Consider the following 19161-nt stretch of genomic DNA (forward strand, 5'->3'; position numbering starts at 1 on the left):
CCTATCAGAAGGTGACCGCTGAGGTCAGGTCTTTTCCTCTTGGGACCCTTTCTGGGTTTTATGGGATGCTGAAAGGTGCCTCTGGCTTTTGCGTCAGGGTTTTAACAAGCCCCAAGAGTGACTGCCCGTGTCCCCTGAGGGATAGAGCCACCTGACGTGGTGACTGAACATGTAACAGCTGGGCTGATGGAGCCAGACTCACCACACTGACACAAGTCACCAGACACAAGGATCAAGGCACATCTTGCATTTATTCCCTTGTCAGAGTTCTGGAAATTCTAGGAGAACACTGAAATCCAGCCCCATCTACGACCCAGATAAAGGGAGCCAGCAGGCTTCTGGGCTGAAGGAGGCAGAGGTTACAGGGCAGGTCTCCCAAATGCTGATGCGCTGGGGTGGGGAAGGGGGTTCTCCCAGGGGTCCATGGGAAGGTGAGGCCTGCTGGAATCACCCAGCAATGGTGACCATAGAGTGAGAAGCCAAAGGTCTAGGCACAGTTGGTGAGGGTTCCCACTGTCTACGGAAGCAGTGGGAATGGTGTTTGTGGTGCCTGAGGCACCTAGACTGCAGGGCTGATCACTTTCTGACCCGGAACTCCCTTCTGACAGAAAAGTGGAAGTAGGTGAGAGAATGTCCCTGCTGGGCAGCCACATGCCTCCCCACCCAGACCCCTGGGCATGGCTGTGTCCTGGGACTTGGGGAGGCACTCATTCCCAAACTACTCTCCTTGGGTGCTCTGCACCCCAGGAGCTCCTTGTCCTTCCTTGCGGTAGCTGCCAACTCAGGACCCATCATGACAATTGCTATTTTACAGATACATAATGCTTGCAGGAAGACGTGGGTCTCAATGCTCGTTCCATAAAGAAGGCCATGTGAAGGAGAGTCTGTGGGCAGCAAAGCAGACAAATCCGCATAATATTGATCCCCTTGAGCCTGACCCCAGGGTTCTCACTCCTGCTCCATCCAGGCCTGAGATCTCTCACAGGCCCTTACCGTCCAGGACTTTGAAGCCTCTGGGTAGGAAAGGGGGAAGGTGCTTGCTCACAAGTAGGGTCAGATGCCGTGTCCCACTGGGGCGTCCATGTCCCGACTGCATGTCCCTGGAGCTTGTGCACACCTAGGTGGCCCAGCAGCCAACTTTACAGAACCATCTAGAACCAGAGTCGCTCGTTCTATTCTGTCAAACACCATAAAGACCCTGGAGGCTGCGGCCACGTGGTGGGTCTGGTGGTTTCAAGAATAGCAGGGGTCTTCATAGGTCTTCCTGGGCTGCTGAGGCAGGGGGAGGGGAGCTGTGTTCCCCCAGCTTTGTGGGCAGTCTGGAAGAGCTAGAGGTTTGCAGGAAGCTTCTATATCCACAGGATAGTCGGACTCATGGGCCCTCGATTATGAGCAAGAAGCACCGTGGGTGGCGCATGGGCCGTGTTTTGCTTTGAGGTCTGTCCTTTGACTTTGCAAAGCCCTGGACTCCAAACCTCTGAGCCCAGTCATTCTCACCAACAGCAGGTTTTCTGTAGACAAAAGCCCACACAGCCTCTAGGAGGCCCAAATAGGCCAAAATAAATAAGGTCAGACTTTCTCCCCTCCTGAAAGTTCTGTAGGGAAATGGTCTCCAGTGGATTTTGTAGGTGCTTTCAGAGTGGCTCAAATGCCCTTTTTCAAAGAACTTGGGAATAAGTCACGTGCTCTGGGGCTCCAGCTAGGGAAGGCCCTCCCCACAAGTGCTTCCTCTCTGTGTTGGATGGGAGCTACTCGCGGGTGGGCTCCGTATTCTGATGTCACCGCTGTCCACTGGAAAGGTCTCCCTCGCGGTTTCTGGGATCAATCCTATGTGCCTCTCAAGGCCGGGGACTCCTGTCCTCCATCACAGAGCATAAGCGGATAGCCCACTGTCCCCTCTGCCACCAGGCCCGTGGGATTCAGTTCTGAAGCCGTGCCCAACATCCACCGGTGGCATCTCACAGAAGCCCAGTTTACATCCTGGGCAGAGTCCTGTCAGGCATGGTCTTAGAAGGAAGAAGAAAGAGGAAGGTGAAGGCTGTCCCGCCTCCTCATGCCCACCAGGCAAGCACTTTCTACTGAGCAATCCATCCTCAGTGTTTTAATTTTGGAGACAATGAAATGATCCTTCCTAGGACTCAGGGGGAAAGGGGATAAAAATTAGAAGCAGCTGGCTAGAGGAGTCACATGATTGGGTGAGGACCAAGTGGCCCAGAGCCCTTTAAGTTTGTTCCAAAGTGGTCTGACACTAGCTTGTCCAGCCTGGAGTGGGAGGTGTCAGCCATCGAAGCCTGCTCACCTAGGTAAGCGAACCGGCCCCATCCCAGCTCTGACGGGACCACACACCATGCCACCTCTAAGAGGAAGAAGTTCAGGGAGGTACGGTCACTTTGGAGGTGGCAAAGGCCTTAAAGCCAGGGTCATTATCTGGTGGTCACCAACACTGTGTGTGGATGTCTCTCTAATACTGGGATATGAATCCACACCTCTGGGGACTATGAAGGTCCACCTGCCACTGTTCTCAGGGCTATAGGAGGCACACCTCCACCAAGAAAGACTGAGTTGCTAGAATCATAGATTCGATGGGTCCCACAGAGCAGAGGCAGGAGGGGCCTGGGGACCTCTGCCAGGACTATCTGCTGTGCGGGGTCTAGAAGTTTCCACCACAGGACAGGGTTTCTCCATCTATGGAATCATCAGGTATTTCAAACCACCAACTGAAGGTGTGAAGGGCCATGACAACTTAGTCAACCTGCTGCCCCCAAATCACACTCACCTGTGTGCTCCCGTGCGACAGTCCAGGGACCTGCGGGTCAAAGCAGAGAGGTTCAGGCTTTGTGGGAGGGTAGCATCACCCCTTCTGTCCACCATCTCCCCAAGGGTTCTACTCTGGGTAGGCAAGGACTCCCATAGGGGCTCCCCAGACAATCTTGCTTTTAAGGGAAGATGGATTTTAAGGAGCAAGTGGACAGAAACATTTAAGTCGCTTTATGTCAGGGCTGGAAAGAGCTCAGTGGTTAAGAGCACTTACTGCTCTTGCAGAGGACCTGGGTTCAATTCCCAGCACCCACGTGGTGGATTACAACCACCTATAACTTTATATTCATGCCTTCTTCTGACCTCTGTGGGCTTCTGCACATAGATAGTACACACACACACACACACACAAATAAAATTTTATACATATATGTGTATATATATGTGTACATATACATATATATGTGTGTATATATGTATATATACATTTTTAAGCGGTGCTTTGTGTCCCCAGCTCAGGGGCTCTGTCCAGATCAGTAGGGGGCCATGGGCCAGGGGAGCAGCTCAGACATTGCTGGTATTGGCCACAAACTGAGAAGTAGTGGCTTCTTGTCGCTAGTATGGTTCTATTGGAAACAAAGGGTCTAAGCCTCCTCTGGGAGGCATCAGGCTCTTGCTAAGCATGCCTATGCTTTTTTAAAGTGGATCTTAAACGCAATCTTCTCAAAGAGTGTAGGAATCTGTAAAACCCAAAGCCTTCACAGCAACAGAGTAAATAAATGGTCAGCGAGTCTCAAACAAACCTTGATAGCGTCTGTGAGGACACTTGGCTCTGCAAACCCAGGCAACAATGGCACCCGCGGCCACCAGGAGCAAGGCAAGGATGATGAAAGTGGCATTCTGGCTGCGGTGCTTCTGTAGATTGCCTGTGAAGCTGTCATTGTTTCCAGTGGATTTTTCTGCAGGAAAGGGAATGTGTCTCAGTGGGTACAGTGCTTGCTTAGCAGACATTAAACCCTGGGTGCCATCTCAGGACCACATAAACTGGGTGTGGCAGAACACACCTGTCACCCCAGCACTCCAGAGGTGGGGACAGAGAATCAATACAAGTTCACCTTGGCTACACAGAGTTTGAGGCCAGCCTAGGCTACGGGAGACCCTGTCTAAGGAAAGGAAATGAGGTCAGGTGGTAGTGGCTTACACCTTTAATCCCAGCAATGGGAGGCAGGGGCCAGCCTGGCCTACAGAGAGAGTTCTAGGATAGCCAGGGCTGCACAGAGAAACCCTGTTTCAAATCCCTCTTATCCATGCCCCCCACCAAAAAAAAAAAAAAGAGAGAAGAAGAAGAAGAAAAAGAAAGGAAATGGGAAAATTCTCAAGACTTAAAGGACCTTGATGAGGAGGCCTTTTCCCTGGGAAGAAAGGGGCAGAAGATTTTCAAGAGCTTCCCTGCCATCACTGCACGTGTTTTAAAATCCCGGGCTGGTATAAATGTGCTCTTTCAGGCGAGGGGCCCTGAAGCACCATTAATAAAAACCAGAGACAGATATTGGGGTTTATCCTGAAGACCAGAAAAGCAAAGCAGCCAGCCACTGGCTCTTACCTCGACCTCAGTCTAAAATGATGACCCTGCCTCCAGGAAAGCTCAGAGTAAGACTGCTGAGGGGTCTCCTCCTGTCTTATAATTAAAGGTGAGCACCACTGCCGCCTGGTTTCTATGGCAATCTATTGTGGCTACTTGGATTAAAGGTGTGAGTCATTATGGCTACTGGGATTAAGGTGTGTGTCACCACTGCCTGGTCTGTAAGGCTGACCAGTGTGGCTGTTTTTACTCTCTGGTCTTCAAGCAAGCTTTATTTATTAAAATACAAATGAAATATTTATCCCTGGGCTTGCAAGGGCGGGTATGAAAGAAGACAGTCTCTCCTTTGACATTTGCACAATACATAGGTACCCACTCCGTGTCAATTCAACAGCACTGAGGATGCCAATGTAGTACCACCACTGACCCCAAAGAAGGTAGTCCTCCTCACCCCACTGCACCCCAGCTTCTGGCCTCTTCTCACCTGTCTTCTCCCTCCATGGACCACCTAATTGCAACACTTCCTATGAACAGAATCACTCTTCTGATATCTGGGGACTGCCTTGGTTCTGGACTGGGATGGCTATGGTCTCTGGGGAGGGTCATTCATGTCTTTGTGGTTTATAGGGGATGCAGTCAGCAGCCAAGCCCAACTGAATGCCCTGAGGGGGGCACATGTTCAAAGGCAGAGAATGTGGGGGAGTGCCCCGGTATGGCCCTCCATCCTGGTCAAGATCTCTGGCTCCTGAGGTGCACCAGGTCATGCACAGCCTCACTGGCTAAAGAGTACAAGAAACATCTGCTGTGGGTGATAGCCATGCTAATTAACCATTTGCCTAGACAGTGAGTAAAGGTTACTATGACAACCCCGAGAAGGACTCTCTATCCCTGCCTGCAGAAAACAAGAGCCCCTCATTGCCACTCTCTGTAAGGAGTCTGTTCATGACTGGGCCTCTCCTATCCCACGACCTGGATGCCCGCTGAGTCCCTGTACCCCACCCTGGGCCTCACCTGCCTGGCTGATGCTAGTGAGGTTCTGGTGGAGAACCACATTCTCTATAGAACAGCTAACGTTCACATGAGCCACCCATGGGACCGTCAAGGTGCTGATGACATCATATAGACCCCACTCATTCAAGGAGACGGTGTTATTCTGCAGAGCCTCGTCTATCAGGCTGTTGTCCGTCCGGTTGATCCAGTACAGGTTGGGCTTGGGGTAGCCATTCCTGGATATGCAGGTGAGGGTGAGTCCCTCCTGGTCTGGGGTGACGGGAACAGAGGTGCTGATGACAGGTGTGCTGAAGTTCGCTGCAAGGAAAGGAGGCAGTGGTGAAGAAGGCTCAGACCAGTGGGGATGCCTGACCAGAGCAAAGCCAAAGAAGCTCCTACTGCCCACGGGGCTGACTGCCCCATAGACATAGACGGCTAAATCTTCATCGCCATTTGACTGGACCGAAACCACCTGCTCTTAGATGAACCTCTAGGCACGTCTATGAGGGGGTCCAGAAGGTTAACTGGATTAACTCACACCATACACTGACTTGAGGGACGGTTCAGAGCACTGACTGCTCTTCCAGAGGACTCTTCCGGAGGATTCCTAACACCTAGCTCACAACCATCTGTAACTCTAAAGATTTGATTCCCTCTGTGGCCACCAGACATACATGCAGACAAAACACCTGTACCCATAAATATTTAAAGGAAGAGAAGAAGAGTCGCTGTCTAGCCTGCCCTTTCCTCTGCATCCTGGTCTGCTGTGTGTTGAACAGCCTCTGCCACACGTTCCTGCTATCTCCTGCACTGCCCTGCCATGGAGCCTCTCCCTCTAGGAGGCCCAAAACCTGAAACTATGGGACATCTCTGTTTCTTTGTTAAATAGAGTAAATGTTTTGGTCACAGTACCTCCATAAGGGATCAGGAGTTTGGTGTGGGAGCCTAGTTTTCCTCACTAGAGACCTACTGCCTCCCAACCAAGGGCCCCCAAATCCTTGTGGAGTAAGTTTCCCTTAAAGTCTACCTCATTTAGATTTCCAGTGCTCCTTACTCCTTGTGTATGCTTGTATGTGAGAACATGCTGGGGCTGTGCAGGGGCTTTGTGCGCCTGTGTGTAGGAGTGCACATAGAAGTCAGAGTACAGCATCTAGTGTTCCATAGGAGCTGTCCACGTTGTATTTTTAGGGGGAAGAAGCTCTTACTGGCCCAAAGCTCAGTAGGCTAGGTTGGTTAGCCAGTGAGCCAAGGATTCAGCTATCTCTGCCTCCCTGAGGCTAGGACCAAATACATGCCACTCAGTCTGACTTTATATGGGTACTGGGATTGAACTAAGGTCCTCAAGTTTGTATGGTAAACACTCTACTGAATGGGCCATCACCCCACCCACTACTAACTCAGTTTTTAGTATCTACTTTGAGTTGAATTGGGCAGTTAAAGACAGAGATGGCCAAATAACAGTCCTCTGAAATCTGGGGGTCTTGAGTTATGGACTCTGCTCAGATCAGAGCTGCACAAGTAAACAGGCCACCACAGAGACAGGCTGGACTGTGTTCAAGAGCATCAGGCTGAGTAAAGCCAATTCTCAGCTTGGAGGGTCTTACCTGCCACGTGCAGCCTGACTGTCTCATTTAAGACTTTTTTGGTATTCTTAAATATCAGGCATGTGAACTCCTGGTTGTCCTGGGGAGTGACATTCTGCAGGTGCAGAGAGAAGTCACCCTGCTTCATGCGTTCCAGTGACAGATGGGCCCTGTTCTTGTATCGGTCATCCGCATGCACCCCTGTAGACTCATTGGGCAGGTAGTAGGCCACCACAGTTTTGGGGTTTTCGATTTGCCAATAGACATACGGCCGATCATTCAAGCTGAAATGGTCTCTGTCGGGGTAAAGGCAGCCGAACTCCACATCGCTGCCCACCATCGCGTGGATTTCTTTGACTTCACTCTCTGCAGAGATTCAAAAGTAGCCCAGATTATTACTCAAGATCCAAACACTAATCCTACCCTAACCCACCAAGGCAAGAAAGGGATTGATCAGTGAGGTTCATGAGGAGGGTGGGTGAGAGTCCTTGTATCGACTTAGGTGTGAGGTACAAGCGTCCACCTGCCAATGCTGGTCCATCCCTAGCTTTGGCAGTGTCCGGCCCCCAGTTCTTCCCAAAGGCAGCTTTTATGGCTCACCATGCAAAGAGACCAGGAGGGACAGTCTACTGACCCCAAGCAAGAGATGCAGTGAAAAGTACAAAGCTCAGAAAAGCACTTCCCTTTATGACCTCCAACCCTGTATATCATCCTAGGGGTGGGGACCCAGCTCTCTCCAGTGGACCTCTGGAGAGGTCAAAGGGGCTGTGGCCAGGGTTTCCCTAATGCCCTGCCTACATCTACGCTTTGCACAACATGAAGCATCCCAACTTACCAGCGTGCAGGCTGCTGAGAAGCAGAAGGAGCAGACCCAGACTGGAAAAGAACCCTCCTGAAAGAAGACGGTGCTTCTTCCACACAGGCTGGCTGGTTCCCAAGGACGGGAGATAGTGACACCTGTCAAAGACATGAAGTCCCCTGTAGCCGGACCCTTGGCTGCTGTTCCTCAGAGACATTAGAGAGTCTACCAGGACCAGACACCTCCCTTTCCTCCACCCACGGCAGGTCCCCAGGGTCTGAGAGCCTCCAAACTCTGAAAGACAGTTGATTTGTGTGACGTAAAGGGGCACCGAGAATCTCTGCTGAGGTCTGTGCTCCTTCCCTGTCACCTAGCCTTCCTGAAGAGGAACACAAGACTATAGGAAGCTGCATCTGAGGTGTTGAGGGCATGGAGACACCTGACGGCCCCAAGGGAGGCAAGCTTGGGTGAGAGACAGAACCATCTGAAACCAGACTTGGAGGGATTCCACGTTCCAGACCCTTGACAGCTGGAATGTGTCTCCCAGAACTCACAGAAGATTTGGTGTCCTGTGCCCCTCAGCCTTGCCATCTCCTCTCCCAAGCCACACAGGAGGCCTTGCCAGGTGGTGGGTATGGGGTGGGTGAATGAGGAGGTGGGAAGGGGGAGGCACCTCACCCTAAAAAGACCTGGGATACTTTAGTCAGTACTTGCCCTGTTCCGCAAAACCATCTATTCACACAGACTTTCTGCTTGGGGTAGGACCCTGCCGGGGGCATAACATGTTTTTCAGCTGTCCATGCAACTTCGACATCTGAAACTTCACTCCCCCTCAACAGCAGTCCTGAAAGTCTCAGAAAATTGACATCATGCCTCAGGTCTAGGGATCCCACACACAAACTCAAGCCAGCCACTGGTCATCAGGGACTCTATAGCCTGCAGGTGCTCCCCTTCTCTCTCCCTGGAGACTCTATAGGTAGGACATCTGTGGACAGGGGGTCTCACTAAGCAGCCAAGAGAGACGGGGTGTCCACTGAACAAGTGCCTGGGGGGATAGTTTAGGGAAAAGCCAGAGTGCAAACACCCTCCCTCCCTCTTCTCCCCACCCCCCCCCCACTTTCCCCTAGGCACGCTCGATCTGTAGGATGCCAAGTATACGGAGGGGGCGCCCTGTCCTCAAGCAGTGGGTATGAACCGGGCTTTGAGGTAGCGCACATCCTTCCTTCTGGGAAATCAGCAGGGACAAAGGCAGCGACGGGTAAGCCTGTGCTGGGGGCTGGTGTGCGTCTTCACCTTCAGCCTCGGCCTTTGCCCTTCCTCCTCCCACGAGCCACTCGCCCACGCGCCAGGGTCTGGACAGCGGTGCCTCGGGTTGGCCCCGCGCCGCCCCCTGCCGTTCATGCAGGCAGGTCCAGGTGAGCGGTGGGGGACAGACGGCCGCGCCTCTGTTGGGCCACAGACAGAGTTACTGTCGGGCACTCTCAGCCACGATTCCGGGTGGGTCCCCGGCTCCAGCCCACGGCTCCCCTACACCCATCCCACTCCCGGGACACGACCGCAAACAGACTCACTTCAGCAGCATGGTGGGCGCTTAGAGGTGCAGGACCTCGGGATGCGTTGGGCTGCAGCTGCGGGAGTTTCAAAGTCCTCGGGGGCCACGGAGAACTGGGGCTGCCAGGACTTGGGGCGCGGAGATCTGGGGCTGCGGAAACTTCGCCGGCAGGATCGACTGTAACTGCGCTCGCTAGTGCTGCGCGTCGCACGCGCTGGTCGGGTTGGGTACAGCCCAGATCCCCGCCCTCGGCCGGCCCGTCCCTCCCGTCACAGCACCGGGGGCGGGAGGAGGCAGGAGCGGAAGGTTCTCACTCGACTCCTGTGAGCAGCCCAGTCCACTGCTGGCAGGGACTGAGCCCGCTTGTCAGCAGGCGGGGACGTGGGCCTGGGTTACAGGTGCGAGGGTGTGGGGTGATTTATAGATCCCGTCGAGCACAAAAGGACAGCCGGCACCTATGCGCCGTCCATCGGTCCAGGGCTGAGGTGTGCCAGTGGGAAGACACAGCACTCAGCCGCTGGCCCCCAGCGTTGCCCAGATGGTGCTGGACGAAGCCGCGGTCTCCTTCCTCTAGAGTTGGGTCGGGCCCTGTCTTGCACAGGATGAACCTGGGTTCAGAGCCCGGACCTGGAGATGGCCAAGCACCGTAGATGATCAGAGAACCTAAAGATTAGGCATTAATGAGTAGAAGGCAGGCAGGTGGGCGGGAAGTCGGGGCCAGCAGGAGAGGAAGCTGGTCCAGCCCTCCCATTACCCAACTATTTCCCAATCTTCCAGGGTTTGGTGAGACCACACATTTGCACAGGAAGAAGTCGAAGAGCCTGGGTTGGGATTTCAGTTTTCTCCTCCAAAGCCAGCCAGACTTGGCAATCCTGTTTCCAACCTTGTGTTCCTTGGCACTCAATCTGGGAGGGGCCTAACCTGAGCCCTAGGCCTGAGGCTAAGGATTCCTACCTCTCTCCATCCCCCCCACCCCCCACCTGCCAGCCAGCTGAGAATGTGGAGGCCAGGAGGGGGCAGGTTCCCTCCCAGGGACCCCTTACCCATGGAAGAGCCTGGGCAAGACTGATAGAGAGGACACTGTGGCAGGCCACCCTTACCCCACCCCCAAAAGATCCACATACTGCTTACTTAGCAGGTGTGTGTAGCCGGAAGTTTTCCTATCCCTTCCTGCCCCTCTGGACAGGTTTTTCTCCTGCCCCCTCCAGTCCCTACAGCCACTTATAAAATAGTCATTTGTAGGCTCAATATTAATTATAATTCCTTGTCTGATGGCTCAGGCTATTACTGGCTAGCTCTTCCATTTAAATCAACCCATGTATAATAATCTATGTATTGCCACGTCGCTTCATGGCATTATCTGTTCTCCTGTCATTCGCTGACTTCTCTGCTGGCCCTACCCTTCTTCACCTGTATTGGATTTCACCTCTACTTGGATATCCCACCTAGCTATGTTATGCCCTGCCATCGGCCAAGTGTCTTTATTCATCAGCCAATAAAAGCAATACATTTGCAGTGTACAGAAGGGCATCCCACATCAGCGGTGTTCCTCCCTAGACCGGAGGGGTGTGCGCTGTTACAGTTGCAGCTCACCAGATGTTGATCAGGGCGGGGCACAAGCCTCCCCTGACCCTGTGCCTCTCGGAAGGATGTCACATGGTCAAGAGAGCTCTGAACATTGTCAGAGTCCTAGGTGAGCACCACAAATCACAGCTGGGCAGTGGGGGGTGGCAGTGGTGGCACACACCTTTAATCCCAGCTCTTGGGAGGCAGAGGCGGGCAGATCTCTTGAGTTTGAAGCCAGCCTGGTCTATAGAGTGAGTTCCAGAACAGCCTGGGCTGCAGAAAGAAACCCAGTCTTGAAAAACCAGAGAAAAAAAAGAGACTGAAATCTTTGGCTCTTAGCAGTCAACATCAGGGAGCAGGCAGACCAGGGCAAGCATAAGAGAACAGAAGAGACGAAAGGGAGGTGGTAACCAGAGCTGCTGAGGGACAGGGCCTGGGAGGGAGGTTTGGAGGCTCTCTGATGTGAGAATCTTCTGTTTTGTGCCGATTTCGTTGGTTAAATAAAGAAACTGCTGGGGGCTGGAGAGATGGCTCAGTGGTTAAGAGCATTGCCTGCTCTTCCAAAGGTCCTGAGTTAAATTCCCAGCAACCACATGGTGGCTCACAACCATCTGTAATGAGGTCTGGTGCCCTCTTCTGGCCTGCAGACATACACCCAGACAGAATATAGTATACTTAATAAATAAATAAATATTAAAAAAAAAGAAACTGCCTTGGCCCTTTAATAGGACAGAAAATTAGGTAGGCAGAGTAAACAGAACAGAATGCTGGGAGAAAGAAGCCGAGTCAGGCCGTTGCCATGACTCTCCTCTCCGAGATGGATGCCCGTTAGACTCGTCCCGGTAAGCCACACTCAAGTGGCAATACAGATATTAGAAATGGGTTAGATCAATATGTAAGAGCTAGCCAATAAGAGGTTATAACTAATGGGCCAGGCAGTGTTTAAATGAATACAATTTGTGTGTTGTTATTTCGGGTAAAGCTAGCCGTGCAGATCCGTGTGGGAACGCAGCCCACCGCTCCACTTACTACAGCTTTCCCGCAGGGAGGGGCTGCCTTTTTGTGCTAGGAGAAACAGGAGTATTAGAACTTGACCACTGGGCTCTGGCAGCGATAATCCAGGAGTGAGCCTGGAGTCTTGCTGGGTACCACACTGGGTTGGTGGCCTCAGTTATTCCCCATCTTCCCTCTAGATTGGCAGCAGCTGAGGGAGGACTCAGCAGAAGACTGTATTGGGGAGCCACCCTGGCTTTACTGGGCAGATGAAAAAGATGGGAATTGCTGAGGGGTAACACCATGCCCTGTGTCCCAACTGCCCTGGCCAGAGGTTCCCCAGTTCTACTCCAGTCCAGAAGTACAACCCTGTCTCTAATCTCAATACTCTCTCTGATTGGATAGGCCTGACTTGGCATCAGCCACTGGGCCCATCACTGATGCCCAGGGGCCTGAACAGCACCCCCATTAGGTAACACTTAGGTTATTCCTTGCCCTGTGTCTACATGGATGACCATCCCTCAGCCCTATACCCAGAAGTTCTTCCTGGCAGACAGTGGGAATCTGTGGTTGAAGGGGATTTTATGGCAAAGTTGGACCATGCCATGACCAACAAGGTGGCAGGGACTGGAGCTCTTCAAATATGAGTGCCCCCCCCCCAATCTAGGACCTCAGAAAGGCAAATGCCGCTCTCTAAGCAGGGAAACCTTAGCACAGCAAGGAAGTGAACTGAACCTTGGCTAGAAGTGGACACTAAGCAGAGCTGGGCAGCTGCGGTAGAGGAACCCCTGGGAGAAAGGGACACCAAGGCAGGAGGCAGTGACAAATGCATGGCTGGGCTCAAATCCCACCTTTGCTTCCTGGGAGCTGCTCACAACAGTGAAACAGTGATGACGCAAGTCGGTAAGAAGAGGTTCTCAGCCTGTGGGTGGTAACCCATTGGGAGTCAAACGGCCCTTTCACAGGGATCATGTAAGACCATCCAAAAGCACCGATATTTGCATTACAGTTCATAACAGTAGTAAAATCACATTATGAAGTAGCAATGCAAATAATTCTACAATAGGGGTCACCACAACACGAACTGTATAAAAGGGTCGGAGTGTTAGGAAGGTTGAGAACCTCCGCTGTAAGATATCGAGTGGTCATCCTGACACTATATGGGAAGCAGATACAGACTTCTGCTTTGGTTTAGTTTTGAGAAGGGATCACTCCAAGCTGGCCCCCAGTTCTCAATCCTCCTGCCTCTGCCTCCCCTGTGCTGGGATTACAGGCATGCACCACCATGTCCTGCTCTCACACAGTGTTTTTTTTTATTTTTTTAATATTTATGTATTACATGTAGTGTTCTGTACTGCATGTAAACCTGCAGGCCAGAAGAGGGCACCAGACCCTATTACAGATGGTTGTGAGCCACCATGTGGTTGCTGGGAATTGAACTGAGGACCTCTGGAGGAACAGCCAGTGCTCTTAACTTCTGAGCCAGCTCTCCAGCCTCACACACAGTATTTTAAGGCAAACCCAAGAGCTGGGAGACTGTGGCCAGGGCATAGTTTTGGTTTTGTCCTTAACAGTGTCTGTTCGTGGCAAACAGAATGTGGGAAGGCTGGTGGCCGGAAGTGAGAGCCAATAGGCATTATATCCATGCAGACTTGGGGCTCCAAGGTTCCCAAGTATGACAGGACAAATGTAGAAAGTGTGTAGCCTGAAATGTCTGATGGGAACTCAGAGACAGTGGGTCTTCCAGCAGGGCAGTTTGGTCTTACACGTGGAAGAACACATCCCTGGAGGTAAGGACAGTGACTGCCTTTAATGTCACAGACATTTGTGATTCCTGACTGGAGGAAGCCACTCTTAGGACCGGTCTGTCCGTTCCCTGGGGCAGCTACAACTACAAACATACACACATGCATATACATACATAAATGCTCACACACATACATACACATACATACACAGTTACATGCACATACACACACACACACACATACACACACACACTTAAAAACAACAGCTCTTTTGGCTGGAGAGATGGTCCAACAGTTAAGAGTATTTGTTGCTGTTCCAGAGGACCCAGGTTCGATCCTCAGCACCCACATGGAGGCTCACAAACATCTATAGCTCCAGTTCCAGAGCATTCAGCTCCCTCTTCTGGTCTCTATGGCACCAGGGCCACTAATGGTACACAGACACACATGTAAAGTATTCATGCATGTAAGTTAAAAGATTAAAAATAGCCCTGCCTTGTAAGGAGAGACCCTCATTGGCTTCAGCTCCTGATGGCTTCAGGTATCCTTTGGCAGAGGCTCCCTTCAGTCCCAACCTCTGTGGCTGCACAGATGTCCATTGGTACAGTCACTTCCTTCTACCCTAAGATGTCTGTGACACATGCAGGAACACTGGGTGGCCCAGCAGAGCTTGCATCAGTGAAGTCCTTTGGGGCACATTTGGTGACAGACATTCACAGGCCTCAGAGAGTCACTGGATGGGTATGTTGTGAGGGTCACTGTTCACCTGACCACAAGGGATCTTGAGCAGGGTTAGAATATGTAGTGGGGGAATCTCTCAATGTGGCCCATGCTACTGTGTGTGTTTGTATGTGTGCACACGCGTGCACACGTGTGGAAGGTGGATAGTAGAAAGATGCACACTGGTGGCTCTGGTCCCTTCTTGGAGGCTGACTGATAGAAAGTGGACATTGGCTAGGCATAGTGATGCAGGCCTTAACCTTTGGGAGTTGGTTATGTAAGTGTTTGAGGCTAGCCTGGGTTATATAAGACCCTTTCTCAGAAAAACAAACCAGAAACAGCCAGTGAGATTGCTCAGCAGATAAGGGTGCTTGTTTTCCAAGCCTGACAAGCTGAATTTGATCCCTAGGACCCTATGTGGTGGGAGAAGGAGGAAGCAGACTCCCACACGCCATTTTCTGACCAGCACTGTGGTACATGCATACATTACTCCTACACACAAAATGAACAAGTGTTTCTGAGACAAGGTTTCTCCTAGTACTTCTGACCATCCTGAAACTCATTCTGTAGACCAAGGCTGGCCTCAAACTCAAAGATCTGCCTGTCTCTGCCTCCCAAGTACTGGAATTAAAGGTGTGTGCTGCCACCACCCAACTTTTTTGTTTTGTTTTTTTGACACGTGGTTTCTCTGTATAACAGTCCTGGCTGGCTGTCCTGTAACTTGCTTGGTAGACCAGGCTGGCCTCAAGCTCACAGAGATCTGCCCACCTCTGCCTCTGCTTTCTGAGTGCTGAGATTAAATGTGTGTGCACCACCAACAACCATCTTGCTTTTTTTCTTTTTTGTTTTTGGAGACAGGGTTTCTCTGTAGCTTTGGAACCTGTCCTAGAACTAGCTCTTGTAGACCAGGCTGGCCTTGAACTCACAGAGATCTGGCCTGCCTCTGCCTCCCAAGTGTTGGGATTAAAGGCGAGAGTCACCACCTGAGCCCGGCTCCATCTTGCTTTTTTAAAAGAAAGGATAAAAAGAGAAAGTAACAGTCACTTATGGGGATCCATGGTAATGTAACCTTGGGTGGCAGCAGCTGCCACTCTGTTCTGAGCTCTTGCCACATCATCTGGCCAGTGGTGACCACGGATTCATGCTTTTTGCTCCTGCTGCCTCATCAGTCCCCTGGGTGGGTAGACTCCTGGCCTACACAGGAATCCCTGTAACATGTGCTAACATACACACGTGCTAACATACACACGTGCTAACATACACACGTGCCACAGATGACTCACAGGGTGGGTTCTGAGAAAAATCAAATGCATGCCATTAGCATGGGAACAAGCATCTGTACCCACAGAACTGAACCACCTCAGTGGCCCCATAACGGCTCGAGACACTGAGAAGTCCTATCTACTGGCCCAAGACAGCTCCTCTCCTGTTTCAGGGTCCCACAGTGGCCCAGTTTCCTGTCAGAGAACACTGACAGTGCCTGCCAGCACGGGCCACAGTAGGTCCTGAGCCTCAGATGTGGTACTCAGGCAGTCTGAGTCTCTCCATCCGATGTGTGTAGGAATGGTTGCGCCTCATCAGGATAGTTCACCAGGCATTTCAAAACTGGCCTGTCCACACTTGCCAGTGGATTCAGCTTCCGTGGAACACCGACTGCCAAGAGCAGTTGGGAACCCTCTTCTGCAAGCTCCCCCTGTGTCAGGACAACACAGAAGTCACATGTCTGCTCACCAGGGGTGAACTTCGGCAGTAGTTTGGATTGCTTTGTGTAGCAACCGGAGGATGAACGATTTCAGCCATCAAGGCAAATATCAGGTGATGAAGGCACTATATGCCCAGGGCAGGACGTCAGACATGTACTGTCATCACTGTGACAGAATAAACGCCTCACGCACACACCCCACCAAAACTCTACCAAAACCTTTAATATTTGAAAGACTTCACAACAGGTACACACACACACACACACACACACACACACTTCTGGAGATGCATAGCGGGCTATCCCATCAGGATCTTGTCCCCAGAAGTGGGTGCCTCCCACCCACACAGTGAGCTGCATGGGAGGCATTGCATCTTGGGAACCAAACAGGAAAACCCCAAAGGCAAGCAAGCAAACGGAAGAAAACCTTGCCGAGGGAAAAGGGCCACAGGAGGAAGGCGGCTGTGGTTCTAGGAAAACCTCTTCTTTCATTGTATTATGATTCATTTGTAAAGAGGAAGTGGGTTCTGAGAAAAATACTTGAAATACTCTCTCAGGGGGAGAAGGCAGGTCTTCACCAGGAGGTCAACTTTCTGGTCAGCCATCTTGCCTCTGGTTCTGGTCTGAGTTTCCAGGGACTGCAGTTCCTTAGGTGTTAGGGCCGAGTGTTTGCTACCAAGGAAAGAGTCACCTGTTAGAAATACAACACTGGGCTGGCGGGGAACTTGAGGTCCCTATAAGGTTGCCTGTGGCCTCTAGGGTAAGTGCCCTCAGGCCTTGCCTCCTGCCTCTGGATAGATTAGGAACAAGCAGGGTTCCCAAAGACCAACCCCCCACCCCAAGACAGTATCTCATTATGTGGCCCTGGCTGGCAGGGAACTTACTATGTAGACCAGGCTGGCCTGGAAACACTGAAATCTACCTGCTTCTGCTGGGACTGAAAAACAAAGGCATGAGCCAGGCGGTGGTGGTGCATACCTTTATCCCAGCACTTGGGAGGCAGAGGTAGGTGGATTTCTGTGAGTTCAAGGGCAGCCTGGTCTACAGAGTGAGTTCCAAGACAGACAGGGCTGATACACAGAGAAACCATATCTTGAAAAACCAAAGGGAAAAGAAAAAAAAAAAAAAAAGCATGTGTCCCACTTCCCATTATGCCCCAGCTGAGACCTTTGATCTTTGATCCAGCCTAGCATATCCCCTTTTGGGTGTGCAGAGGGAGCCGAGAAGCTGCCAAAAGTGGATGTGAGCCTCCCTGGCAGGGATGCCCACAGAGCAAGGGTAAAGATCAGTAAGACCCTTCAAGTGTGCACACGTACTGTTCCCGGGAGGCCTGACACGACAAACCCAGCTTACACAAGTGCTAAGTCCGTGCCCCAGGGGCTCCTAAAGTATGTGAGCCTCATCCTGGAGACCCCCAAATATGACACTTAGCGTCACCTTTCTGTGTGCCCAGGCCCTGGGGCAGTTAAGGACCATCTCCATTTTGGGGGGGCAGACCAAGGCATGTCAGAAGGCATGTCCTCTACTTTCTCCCATCTTCATGTGCAGATATTCCATGAACTGCCTGTGAACTTGGCAAGCTAATTCCTACTTCAGTGGCCAAGAGTCTTTTACCTCACTGCGAAGCCACCCTGTTTCCTCCAGGAGTCAAGTGACCCTAGGTATTAGGTGCAGGTGCGCCCAGCACTCAACTTCCTTTGGGGGCTCTAAATCAAAAAGGAAGTACCTCAAATCAGAAAAGAGGTGGGGCTGGGGCCCAGAGGAGAGAAACTGTCCCTCCATGGTATAAGTCTGGCAGGACCCCACGGTGGGGCAGCTCAAGAGGGGCAGGTACCTCTCAGACAGCCGCATGTACTAGGATTGGCTGGACCATACATGATTCCTTCTAAAGCATGCTTGTTGTTGGGAAATAGAAGACCTGGCAGGCCTGATAGGCCCACAGCTAACAGGAGTAGAGCCTGGCATCTTTTGCCAATTGTTCAGCCCATTCTCTGTCCCTCTCCTGCCTATCCCACAGAACCAATCAGAAAAGGATGCCAGGCAGGAGACCATACCTTACTTAGAAACATCCAAAAAGAATGTCTGGGAAAGTCTGTCTCCTCAGCCCCACTTCAACCCAAGTCCTGAAAGTATCCAGGTGGGGAAAGCGGGTGGTACCTGACTGGCATAGTGACTGGGAGCCAGGAGAATGCTGGGATGGAGGAGGTGGGTGGGAAGTTTCCCGAAACTCACTATAGGGCAGGAAAAGACACGACTTCGCAGTCTCAGAAGACACAGTTCAAGCTGGCTCGATCTACACGCATCTGTGAGCAAGTGGGTGTCTGTGTGTGGGTGTGTGAATGTGTTAGAGCGTTGCATCAGTCTTTAAGAATGAGTGTGTGGTATGAGCACAAGTGTGTGATGGGCAGGAGCTTCAGGAGGCTGGACTTTCTCCTGAGGATGAGGAAACTCTTGTCCAGTCCTGAGGTATTGGGTGAACATAGGGAGAGTCCCTCAGTGTGCAGGGGCACCCTGAGCCCTAGTATGTCCAGGGTTGTGGTGGATAACAGGTTGCTAGGTGGAGCATGGGACCTGGCTCTATCAGAATGCACGGTTTCCTCTGTCTGAGTCTTTGGCCCTCCCTCCTCCCTGAGAGATACCTCTTCAACCCTGGGATGTTGCTCCACACCCGCACAGCATTCTGGAGGACTCTGCTGCGGACATCCTGGAGGGTCACAGCCTCCACCTGTGGGAGAAGAGGGGGCTGTGGGTCAGCGGGACACAGATGCAATCTCTTCCCAGTGGGGCGCATGTCAATAGATCATCCAGGCGGGTCATGCTTCCTCTGCGGTGCCGCTCACAGAATGCCCATTTTTTCTTACACAACTACGAAGAACTAAAGCCTGAAGATCACTTGGATCAACTCTAGAAAAACACTTCACTGAAATGGGTTATGTTCTAGAATAAGGCCAGGTTCCAAAACACTGACTTCTGATAAGACAGAAAATCTCTGCGCAGTGGTGGTAGACACACCTTTAATCCCAGCACACGGGATGCAGAGGCAGGCAGATCTCTGAGTTTGAGGCCAGCCTGGTCTAAGACAATATCATCATAGATGGACTTTCATAAATATCTCTCTCTCTCTCTCTCTCTCTCTCTCTCTCTCTCTCTCTCTCTCTCTCTCTCTCTC

General features: G+C 51.7%; 2 protein-coding genes across 4 annotated transcripts in view; both read right to left on the minus strand.

The window, feature by feature from the left end:
* Window positions 1-243: 243 nt before the first annotated feature.
* Icoslg (inducible T cell costimulator ligand) lies at window positions 244-9505 on the minus strand. 3 transcript variants are annotated; one of them, XM_050143021.1, is made up of 7 exons: window positions 9283-9505; window positions 7748-7869; window positions 6934-7278; window positions 5351-5647; window positions 3561-3716; window positions 2777-2806; window positions 244-2137 (listed from the first exon to the last, which is right to left on the minus strand). In XM_050143021.1, the coding sequence occupies exons 1-7, from the start codon at window positions 9291-9293 to the stop codon at window positions 2094-2096; spliced, it is 1005 nt and encodes a 334-aa protein (XP_049998978.1). In that variant the 5' UTR covers window positions 9294-9505; the 3' UTR covers window positions 244-2093. The 3 variants fall into 3 exon arrangements, with proteins under 3 accessions (XP_049998978.1, XP_049998984.1, XP_049998993.1); XM_050143027.1 differs by having other exon boundaries at window positions 244-2131; window positions 9283-9504; XM_050143036.1 differs by having other exon boundaries at window positions 245-2006; window positions 9283-9503.
* A 6787-nt stretch (window positions 9506-16292) lies between these two features.
* The window catches only part of Dnmt3l (DNA methyltransferase 3 like), a 12241-nt gene continuing 9372 nt past the window's right edge, over window positions 16293-19161 (minus strand). The window contains exons 9-10 of the mRNA XM_050139877.1: window positions 18632-18717; window positions 16293-16664 (exon numbers count right to left, since the gene is read on the minus strand). Of these exons, the coding sequence (XP_049995834.1) occupies window positions 16496-16664; window positions 18632-18717 (255 nt within the window). The 3' untranslated portion in view covers window positions 16293-16495. The remainder of the gene's footprint in view (window positions 16665-18631; window positions 18718-19161) is intronic.

The sequence above is a fragment of the Alexandromys fortis genome, unplaced genomic scaffold (genome assembly GCF_014885135.2).
Source record: "Alexandromys fortis isolate MF-2015 unplaced genomic scaffold, M_Fortis_MF-2015_v1.1 scaffold_9, whole genome shotgun sequence".
Classification (NCBI taxonomy): domain Eukaryota; kingdom Metazoa; phylum Chordata; class Mammalia; order Rodentia; family Cricetidae; genus Alexandromys; species Alexandromys fortis.